The 9,981-nt window shown below is 48.9% G+C and overlaps 1 protein-coding gene across 1 annotated transcript in view; it reads right to left on the bottom strand.

The window, feature by feature from the left end:
• Window positions 1–9,978, bottom strand: part of ZW10 (zw10 kinetochore protein) — a gene marked incomplete at its 5' end in the record, with an annotated part of 10,564 nt that extends 586 nt beyond the window's left edge. Inside the window, 14 exons of the mRNA XM_010134611.1 lie at window positions 591–793; window positions 1,727–1,858; window positions 2,311–2,441; window positions 3,078–3,247; window positions 3,953–4,024; window positions 4,963–5,201; window positions 5,672–5,854; window positions 6,612–6,775; window positions 7,028–7,219; window positions 7,850–7,999; window positions 8,479–8,638; window positions 8,761–8,838; window positions 9,017–9,118; window positions 9,881–9,978. Of these exons, the coding sequence (XP_010132913.1) occupies window positions 591–793; window positions 1,727–1,858; window positions 2,311–2,441; window positions 3,078–3,247; window positions 3,953–4,024; window positions 4,963–5,201; window positions 5,672–5,854; window positions 6,612–6,775; window positions 7,028–7,219; window positions 7,850–7,999; window positions 8,479–8,638; window positions 8,761–8,838; window positions 9,017–9,118; window positions 9,881–9,978 (2,074 nt within the window). The remainder of the gene's footprint in view (window positions 1–590; window positions 794–1,726; window positions 1,859–2,310; window positions 2,442–3,077; window positions 3,248–3,952; window positions 4,025–4,962; window positions 5,202–5,671; window positions 5,855–6,611; window positions 6,776–7,027; window positions 7,220–7,849; window positions 8,000–8,478; window positions 8,639–8,760; window positions 8,839–9,016; window positions 9,119–9,880) is intronic.
• Between the last annotated feature and the right edge of the window lie 3 nt (window positions 9,979–9,981).

The following is a 9,981-nucleotide window of genomic DNA, read 5'->3' as shown; positions in this document are numbered from 1 at the left end:
CCCTCTCGGGTTAGCCTGCTGAGGACACTGCTTGCTCGCTGTTCAGCCGAATCGGGGGGCAGCTGTGAACAGGCAATGCCTAGCTTCTGACAACACATGCCAGCTAAAGTCATAGAAGTAATTATGCAAACCCTCATCTATAATTCAGATGAATCCCCCCTGCAAGTTAAAAGCAGCAAGAAACAGCATGGAAGAAGCAGAGGCCCATCCTGGGGGCTGGCTGCAGCAGCAAGGCGCTCCAGCACCAAACGCAGGAGGCAGAATGCCAGGCTGCTCGGTGTCAAAGGGTGCTGAGCTTCGAGAAGCCAGGGTGACTCACAGTCACTCTGGGCTGCCTCTCCCATGGCACTTGGCTTTTACCATCACCTTGTCCTCTGCAAGGGGCAGCTGCACGGATGAGCAAGCTCCAAACAGAGTATAAACACACAGCCAGGACTCTGCCCCGGGAGCTGTAGCTCCTCCTTGTTAATGGTGTCGGCCTTTCATCCAAAGAGTCCCTGGAGCGCAGCGGCCTGCTGGTGTCAGACCGCTTCCCAGCTCCGCTACTGGGGTCAGAAACCTGCGGAAAAGGAAGGCAGGAAGGTACTTACTGATCTACTATTTCTTGGAGGTTGGCTTGCAAGATGATCATCAGCTCTTTGAATGTCATCCATTTCTGCACGTAGACCGGAACTTCCTCTTGGTATTTCTTATTTTTGTTGTCTTCAAGCAGCGGGGTGAAAATTTGGGGTCCTTCCTCCACCATGGTTCTGCAGATGGAGTACAACCTGTCTGCGTCTTCTGCAGAGATATCCTACAATTGAACAAATGTGGAGAGGGGAGCAGTTAGAGGTGGTTTGGGAGACATTTGTGCGTGTGAAGATGAAAGCAGTGGTTTGGATCGCGTTTAATGTTCTTGAGCTCATACAACTTATTTCATGAATGGCTATTTCAGCAAGTTCTCAGCGATTGCCTGAGAACCGTGGTTGGTCTGCGGGAAGGCTCTTGGGATGCAGCCTTCAGCCAGAACAGATGTACTCACGTATTTCTATCATTTGCTGTGAAAACATCTGAATTAAGAAATGCAATCTGGGAGTCGTACTGGACCCAAGGTAACCTGCCCATCACTGAAACACAGAACTGGGAGTCAAATGGAGATTTAAACAGGGAAGAATTTCAGCCTGAAATGCCACGGGTATTTCGGCATCTGGCGCCTAGATGGGATGGAGAGGTTCATTAGAGGTGCAGAGACTGAAAATGTGTCAGAATAGCTGGAGTCTGAGACAACAGCAAACTCCTGGGCCTCGAACAAATTAAGACCAACTCATGGAAATGTTTCTAATAGGAGTGATACAGCTAAACCCAAATTCAGACTGAAAATGTGTCAGAATAGCTGGAGTCTGAGACAACAGCAAACTCCTGGGCCTCGAACAAATTAAGACCAACTCATGGAAATGTTTCTAATAGGAGTGATACACCTAAACCCAAATTCAGGTAAGAGTGCAGCCACTTCTCTGACCCTCCCCTTGACTACAGTCGTGGAATGGCTGGGAGACCACAAATGGATGTTTCAAATGGATGCAAATTACTGGTATCATGAACGCTTCTCACAGACAGAACTGCAACTCCCATTTCTCTGAAAGATAACCGTTCCCCTGGAACTTGATCTTGGAAAGAACTTCCAGAGGTCACAAGTGTGAGCTGTTCACACCACCCTCTGCTTGGCACGTCCACCTCAAACGCTGACCTCTAGGGCAACAATCCTAGAGATGATCTCGGTGAGAGCTGTGTTCAGCAAAGTCCCCAGAGCCTTGCAGTACACGTTCACGGGCAGGACGTCTTGCCAGACCTTCCCCAGCCTTCTCAGCTGATGCAATACCTGGAAGATAACAGCAATGAGTTATCCACGAGTTATCCAGAAGAACTCTGAGAGGCACTAAATGATAAGGTGACTCCATCTAGTCAGAAAGAGAAGCAAAAGGCAGTGGAGTCCCTGTTATCGCACAGAGCAGATGTTCCTGGAGAAAACGCTTTCAGTTTGCGTTACGGCTCATCAACTGTGCGACAGGCCTTTTCCTTGAAAAATGTTATCAAGGTACTTCAAGTCCAAGGTTAAGGAGGTTTTCATTACAGCGTGAAGCAAGAGGAACTGAGCTCAACACACTTCAATTTTACAGAAAGACACAGGCCAAAGGAATAAAAAAATCTTTGTGGAAAATGGATGTTTTGAGAAGTTCCACTGCACAGTTTTCAGACTGAGATTCCACTCCGCGCCTTGCCAAGGTCAGCACCCACAGCCTGGGGGCATTTGGCTCCGACCACCTTGCTTACCTGCCTTACTGCTTTGTTTGCTGCATGGTAATTTTCCTCATCATCCATATTAGAAAAGTTCCTGGCACTCGACAGCCTCTCCAGGATTTCTCCTTTCTGCACTCGCATCTGGGCCAGAAAACACTCCATCCCTTCAGGAGCAAAACAAGCAGAGAGAAGCAATTAAGCAATTATTGAATTTGCTCTGCCAATTTAGAGACTGTAAGTGCTGAATAATGAACTTGCCATAACATTCTATTTTCAAAGGAATTTGGCTCTGTGAGACTGTTTAGAGACTGGAATTTAAGCAGCCCCAGTCACGTACTGGGCAAGCTCCTGCACAGCTTGCATTGCCACAGCACTTCTGAAATAGAGCTAGAGAAATAGAGCAGCAGAATTAATTACGAATGACAGGCTCCTATCAGGATCATACAAACCCATCTCAAACTGTTTTCACAGAACAAGCTAAAAAAAAAAATCAAAGGACGAAGCAACAGATCCCAAAATATCTGAGTGCCACAACATCTCCCTGGATAGCGAACTGTTCTTGGAACTATGTGCTGGACAAGAGGAGTTGGGTTTCAACAGGTCAACCCCTAAACAACTGTCTTTCTCTATCAGACTTCCCAACCTGGAAAACGTCCGAGCTGCTTGTCCACAGCTCTTCAGGAACAATCCACTCTGCTCGAGTCAGTAGCCAGACTTCCATGAAATCATTCAGCCACTAAAGCCAGGATTAATTACCACGTCACCCATCAACACAAGTCAATGCCGAAAGGTAGAATTACCGAGTCTCCTAAAGCCAGGGACCAGATCTACAAAGGTCGCTGCTCCGACGCACAGGATGTTGGTCAGGCGGTACCGGAACTGGTGTCCCAGGGTGAGCAGGAGGTGAGCAATGTACATGCAGTTGTTGTGGTGAATGGCTGCTAGCTGGGGTAACTTCTGAAGGTTCTCTCTGTCCCAGCAAGGAGGAAGAGAAAAGGAAGACGTGTTTCTTTAGACCTGTCTCTGCTGTCATGCCTATCCTAGAGAAACTCAGGTCTGTCTCAGACAGCTGTGGCGAGTAACCAACTGAGGGCTGTGCCGGACAAGGACATCAGTCAGAATCAAAGTGTTTAACCTCCTGTTCCCTCCTTGCACGGACTTCCAGGAAAGGAGTTTCATGGCCAGTGAATGACTCTTTGGTGTTTGAACCTCTTGTTACATCCACCTTGTTTCTAGCGACGGACTTTTGGACGTGAGGATACTTTAAGGTAAAGTTATGGTGAGGAAAAGCACGAGAAGTCCTTTTCAGGAGTACCCCAGAGCTGTCTGACAGAGTGGTGTACTTTCCTGCTTCTTCACTGCTGCTCTTTTTTTACAGGAAAAACAACAAAAAAAATCTCTGTAGCAGCCCTGAGGTCAAAGTTACGTGGCTGGATTCAAATCCAAGCGTTACCAGAACCGCAGCTATCTCCTGGGCCAGCTCGGAAACTCTCAGGCACCTCTTTCGCAGCAGGTATGATTTTCAAATAGATTAAGAGTTTGTACAAGATTTTTGCTGCTAGAGGAAGCCTTTAGTGATCTCCGGCTGTGGTGGACAAAGTGGGGGCAGGTGGGGCTGTTCCGACAGCATTGCTCTTGCTCCAGAACAGGCTCTAGGTAACACACAAGCACTTACTTGTGGTACGTTGGCACTACATCGTAGAACAGCTGGAACATATTCCGTACGGAGTAGAAGAGCTGTACACAGCTACAAGGAAAACAAGTGGAATTAGCGTCTTGTTCACAAGTGACCCTCCAAAACAAGGCTGGTTTAGTAGAGAAGCACTAGCACAAAGGGCTGATTGTCAGGATCAATTACCACAACGCCAACAAAGCCAATAGTCTGAAAAACATGGAAAGGCTGCGATGACCTTGTAAGGTCAGTGTGGAAAAGACAAGTGTCAGACCACATGTCAGAGGGGAGATAGATGAAACCCCAGGAACAAAAGGGACTGTGTCCCCTCCCCACCAGGTGTGTGTTAACAGCCTGCCCTCTCTCTCTGCCGGGTACACTGAAGGCCATTCAGTACCTTGGCTGCTCTCCTCCAGGGAGGGGCTCTCTTGTTTTTAAAGCAGGCTGCACGTGGTTCCCCAGAACGTTGAACTGTGTTCTCTGAAGAGCCCTGCCAGCTGGAGTTCTTTGCTCTCCTCCAGCAAGAACTCATCCTGGAATGGGCACCATGGCTTATCATTTGGTTTCAGAAAAAGAGGGGTTTGATTCTTTTAAACCCTGACAGCTAATGTTTGCCGGGACACTGAAGTGAACGCTGCGGGAGCGTTCCTCACGACTAGGAGACTGAAGGCGTGAACTGTGCTGTGCACAGGAGGAGTTACCGTGTCTTCACTGCTTTAATAGCTAAACCACTGTAAAGCATAAACAAATGCTCCCTGAAAACTAAGTCCGAAAGGCTGCTCAGCCCCTGAGTACTGCAGGGAACATGGTCCACAGCTGCTCCTGCTGTGCCAGTTTCCTGCACGAACCCAGGGTCACATCCTCCAGCTAGAGCAGAGAAACTGCAATGACGGATTCCAATTTTGAAGTATCTCCTGTTCTTTTAAAGCTCTCTTAATCTGTTAATAGATGCTTGGTGTTACCAAAGGCACTGTCTGATACCCAGGAGTTACCCGCTGACAGATAATTCCTACCACTGGTCAGTGCTGGCTGTAGCCTCCAGCAGGGTCTGATAAGCCAGCTCCATCAGCTGCTCCACTGACGAACTGATGCGGCACGTGGGCAGAGAGAACGTGTACTGGCTCAGTTTAGTCCCGTTCTCCAAACTGACCGTGTCGTTACGCAGAGGTTCAGGAGTTTTTGGTGTTTGTAAGTCATCTCCTGCCCCAGGATCAGGAAGCCTTGGTAGGGCTACACAGGAATCAGGTGTGATCTAAGGGAAAACCAGAGAGAGGTTTGACAGGTAATTCAGAGCCCACAGAGAGGAGACTGTGCAAGACTGAATGGCAGCGGTGTAAGACTCCAGATAAATGCAAGGCTGCAGAAGCACCCCAAGACTGCGGGAAGGCTTATGAACGACACAGCAGACCACAAAACAGTCTCTGTGGTGTTGCGTGCATCGAAGCAACTCTGTCAGTAATCCTCCATGTTTTCGTACACTTATGGTGCTTGCCAGAACAGCCTATGCAAGCAAACCTCAATTATCTTGACATATTGTTAGTGAAATAACCCACTTGAGCACTATTAAAAAAGGTTTTGAAACTGTGGTCCGCCAAGCTCCCCAAATAATCAAGAGTACTCAGTGCTCCACAACTATCCCCAGGCTCGACTGTTCTAGACAAGCCTTCTTCAACAGCTCAGCTATCTTCCCCCGGAAGAACAGTGTATTGCATCAGCGGTCACCTTTACTGTATTGTGGATTTCTGAGGTCATCAGGCTTCTGGCTGCCACAATCACATCCTGGCACTTCTTGTTAGCAAAGTGGGAATTGACGTTACGGGCGTATTTCAGCAAATCAGTCGTGTCTCCTTTCAAAAACTGCATGTCCTTCAATGCTTTTTCAAATTCCTCGGTGCATTTAATCACCTGAGAAGAGCAGACGTGTGTTCTACGTTAATTTTGCTCCTTGATTTTAGGAAGCTATGTTAAAGCTGGGTACAAACTCTTCCACTCAGCTGAACGCAAAGGATGAAATCAGGTTTTAGAGGGCACTAACCATTCACTGGCTTTCCAGCAACTTTTCAGAAAAAGCTGGCTCAGCTGGGGGCTGTGATCTCACAATAAGACAGTGTTTGAACTGCAGGCTTGTCCCCTGACTGTGCTGGCAAGGTCCTTCAAAAACCAGAGGAGCAAGGTGATCAAATTTCCTCATACTGGGCTACCTGGGGCAAAGGGACTGGGAGGTCTCTTGTATGAGTGGGTCTGTTTGAAACAGGCCCCTCTCCAGGAAAAAGAGCTTTTGGCATTCTTCACTAGCGCTAAGTTATGGTTTATGTATCTAGGGGTTTTTTTAGAAAGAAGAAAATTGTGGCCTATGCAAGAAACCCTGGGTTCATTAACAGCAAATAGAAAGACAAACAGAGCAGTCAGTCCTCAGGGAGGCAGGTGGGCAAGCAGCATTGCCACATCATCATCTTCAGCCTCACACAGAGGCTGACAAGGGCCTCACACTGCCAGGTCTCTGATCTGTGCCACCCAGGCATACTTATCTGAGACCTTGCACACTCGTCAGGAAAAACAAGCCACAGCTTAACTAAGAGAAATAGACTATTCTAGATCAACCAAATGCAGCCTTTTGTTCCAGCACTTCCACCTCGGGGCTCTAAAAGCTTTTGAGACCCACCTCTATATACTGCTCTAGTTTGCTGCTGTTGGTGGGGATGGAGTTCACCAGGCAGTTCTGAATGAGGCAGTCCGACAACTCCTCCCATATCAGATCCCCCAGCAGCTCGGCGAGGATGACTCTGCGCTCCTTCTCCTGTTCCGCAGGCTGCTCGAGAGGCACGTCTGAATTCAAGAGAAGAGAGATGGAGTTTAACAGCCCTGCTTCCTGGAGCAGACCCTTCTACCGATTCATCGGGTCCTTCCTGTCTGGGAGGCTGGCACAGCGAGTTAACAGCAAAAGCTGCTTACGGAATTGAATTTACCCTTAGGGTAATTCAATGCAGTTTAACAACCAGGTTTTCTAGAAAGCTTCTGCTCCAATACATGAACAAGGTATGGATCTCAGCCGAGTTCCCAAAGGGAGAGGATACTTACTTAGCAGGTACTTGTGGAGAACTTCAAACACAAGTTTGATCTTGTCAAAAACCTCCATGGGAGAGGAATCATCCAAGCTAGGCTCCTCAGACTTAAAACGTAGGATGAACACATCTGCCTGTTCCTCTGTGAATGGCTGAAGAGATGGGTATGAAATCAGCGGCTTGAGGATGTATTTCAGCAACAACTGGCCTGAGAAAAAGGAAAAAAAAGAGACATTTTCCAAGAGCAGGAGACGGGCAGTTTGCTCCAGTGAGGCCTAACTGTGACGACTTTAGAAGCAGATTCTTTGCATGAAGTGGAATAAACAGCCTCTTGATCAGCTGGGAAACAGCTACTGAGGTAAAATGCTGGGTCTGGTTTCACTAAAGACCATTCTAGTCAAGTGAAACACATGTGGAGGCCTAGCGAAGAGCAGTGTATTTAATGTAAAGTGAAGAGCAACTTAAACAGCTGGACGTGTGAAATCCTGTCCTAGTACCCGCCACCCTTCCTGACTTATCAACACCCGAGAATGCTGAAGCCCAGAGGTTGCCTGCTCTGGGTAGAAGGGGATGCTGTAACTGGAAAAACTCTTTATATGTCAGACCACGAAACCACAGAGCAAAGGTACACTAGAGTAAACTGGGAGGAGAGGACTGATAACTCTGGGTACGTAAAGGATGCATAATTTCCTGTTAATAAGAACCAGAGCTTTCACCGCCACGTTAGCCGAGAGAAAGTGTGCTGCTGAAGTGAACTGGATCTCGAAATCCACCTCACAACGAGTCTGAACTCCTACCTGCTGAGGCAACGTTTACTGGGAGCCAGGGTCTGCCTTACCGAACGCTTTAAGCTTGGTGCGCAGCTCTCCGAGGACAGCGAACGCCTGCAGCACCGAGGCAAGGGGTGGGCCAGCCATCTCCTCCTCTTTTGACGGCACCGTGTATAAGTGCAACTCAGTCCGCACCGCTGACTCCAGGCTGCTGCCTTCTGGCAAGAGAGAGGAACAGTGAGTTGGTGTCTGGGCTGAAGAACCACTTCAGAGAACTCCGCCAGCCCCATCAGGTATTCGGTAATAAGCAACCTGAAATCTTGGCCCAGCTGATTTCCTGGGCAGCGGAGGCTCTGCTGGAGTTCATCCCTTTTCTGATATTTGACAAGACTAAACAAAAAGTACTTGGAGGCTGGTAACTCTTTCGATCACCACTTCAATGGTTTTTAAGACACGCCACAGATGAGGCAGAGGGAGTGTCAAAACCCTGTTTAAAATCTACTGGCTACAGCGGTTTGCTCGTGGAGGCACCTAAATACCCACAGAGCGGAGCGATACCCGATGGCCGCTGTTCGTTAGGCTCTAAAGAGCTCGTTAAACCGCTGTCGTTCAGCACTACAGCGATCCTGCAGGTGCTCGAGAGCAGGCATTTCAGACAGCGCAGCAACACCGTGGAACAGGCTGGAACCGCAAATACCTTTTGAAGGAGGAAGCTTCCACACAGCCAGCGTCTGCCACTCCTCTCCCAGGTGGTAGAGCATGTTCTGCATCTGCACGGTGAGCTCTCTGCCCAGCGCTTTCAGGATCTTCAGCTCAAAGCCCTTGCGGGATTCCAGCGTTTTCAGGCTGCTGCGTGCCTGGCGGTAAAGATCAAACACAAAACACAGGTCACTGCTGCCCCGGGAATGAGAAGCCTCTTGTGAACTCTACTGAAAGCACAACGAACAGTGTCGTCGTGTGCTAACAAAGCCATTATTACCTTCTCCAGCTGCTGAGCTGCTGCCACGTATTTCTTCTCCAGCAGTGCAGTGTTGTACTCTTTAATAGCCGTATCAAACTGCAACAGTCAAACAGTAGTGTGTCACCGGGCTGATCTGCTCCCAGAGGAGTTTTTTAATCCCCACAGCTGGAGACAGGGGAGCTCTAGCCATGCATGCAGAAGAGAAGCCCAGAATGACGCCACAGACTGAGGAGCAGAGAGGATGACAACAGCTTGGTGATTTTAAGCCACTCACCTCCTGTAGCTTTTTCAGAACACTCAGAACCAGTGTGTCACGCTCCAGCTGCTGCTTCAGCTCAGTAAATTCGGCAACAGCGACATTCAGATCTCGCTGAACCTAAAATAACAAATTTTTGGTTCATTTACAGCAAGCGAAAGTTATCAGACACATTTCCTCTTAGAAGTGACGAGGATAGATTTGAAGTATTTCTGTCACTTGAATAATTTGATGAGAAGAGGCTCCATCCCTTTTACTCCTTGCATTGGAAACACTCATGGACCGGTTTCTCTTTGAACATATTACAGGTTTTTTAAAGGCATTGTAAGTAAGTTTAAACAACTTCTTAGAACAACTTCAGTGTCCCTTTAACGTGGACATTTAATATCCAAGAATGCTTGAGCCAAAAGTTAATTGTTAATTAACAGGGCTAGAGAAGCCCAGATGCTGGAAGAGCAGCAGAAAACCTGAGGGTGTGTCTCAGGAGCTGTTCACGTCCTCCTCAAAGGCTTCAGCCCGTGTGCACAGGTATGACCTGGGCTCCTGCTCTGCCCGATACCTCTGTGGGGCCTTGGCTGGGTGGCACCTTTCCACAGGTTAACAGGCTCACCCCTCCCTGCGTGTGACGTGCTTTTCCAAGGCTGTAACAGCGAGCAGACCGCAGCCAAGCCCTTAATGACACCCAGTGCGTACACCCGCGGTGCTGCACACGCCTCTGCAGTGTGCGTCACCTGGAGGTGTTTTATAGGGGTGGTATCACCCAGGGATGGCAGCCAGGAGTCCTCCTGCCCCAGTCCCCGGCACGACGGGGTGGGGGCGGTGCAGGTTTGGGGTGAAGCGGAGGGAAATGGGCAGCAGCTCCCGCAGCAGCTGTGCCCGCACCTCGTTTTCGATGCCCGCCTTCAGCAGGTCGATGTTGCTGCTCAGCCCGTCCACCTGCGACACCAGCTCCTCGGCGCTCTGCATGCTGGGCAGGAACTCGT

The sequence above is a fragment of the Buceros rhinoceros genome, unplaced genomic scaffold (genome assembly GCF_000710305.1).
Source record: "Buceros rhinoceros silvestris isolate BGI_N320 unplaced genomic scaffold, ASM71030v1 scaffold14224, whole genome shotgun sequence".
Lineage (NCBI taxonomy): Eukaryota > Metazoa > Chordata > Aves > Bucerotiformes > Bucerotidae > Buceros > Buceros rhinoceros.
Note: the sequence above shows the minus strand (reverse complement) of the source record. Positions and strands in the feature narration are given on the sequence as shown.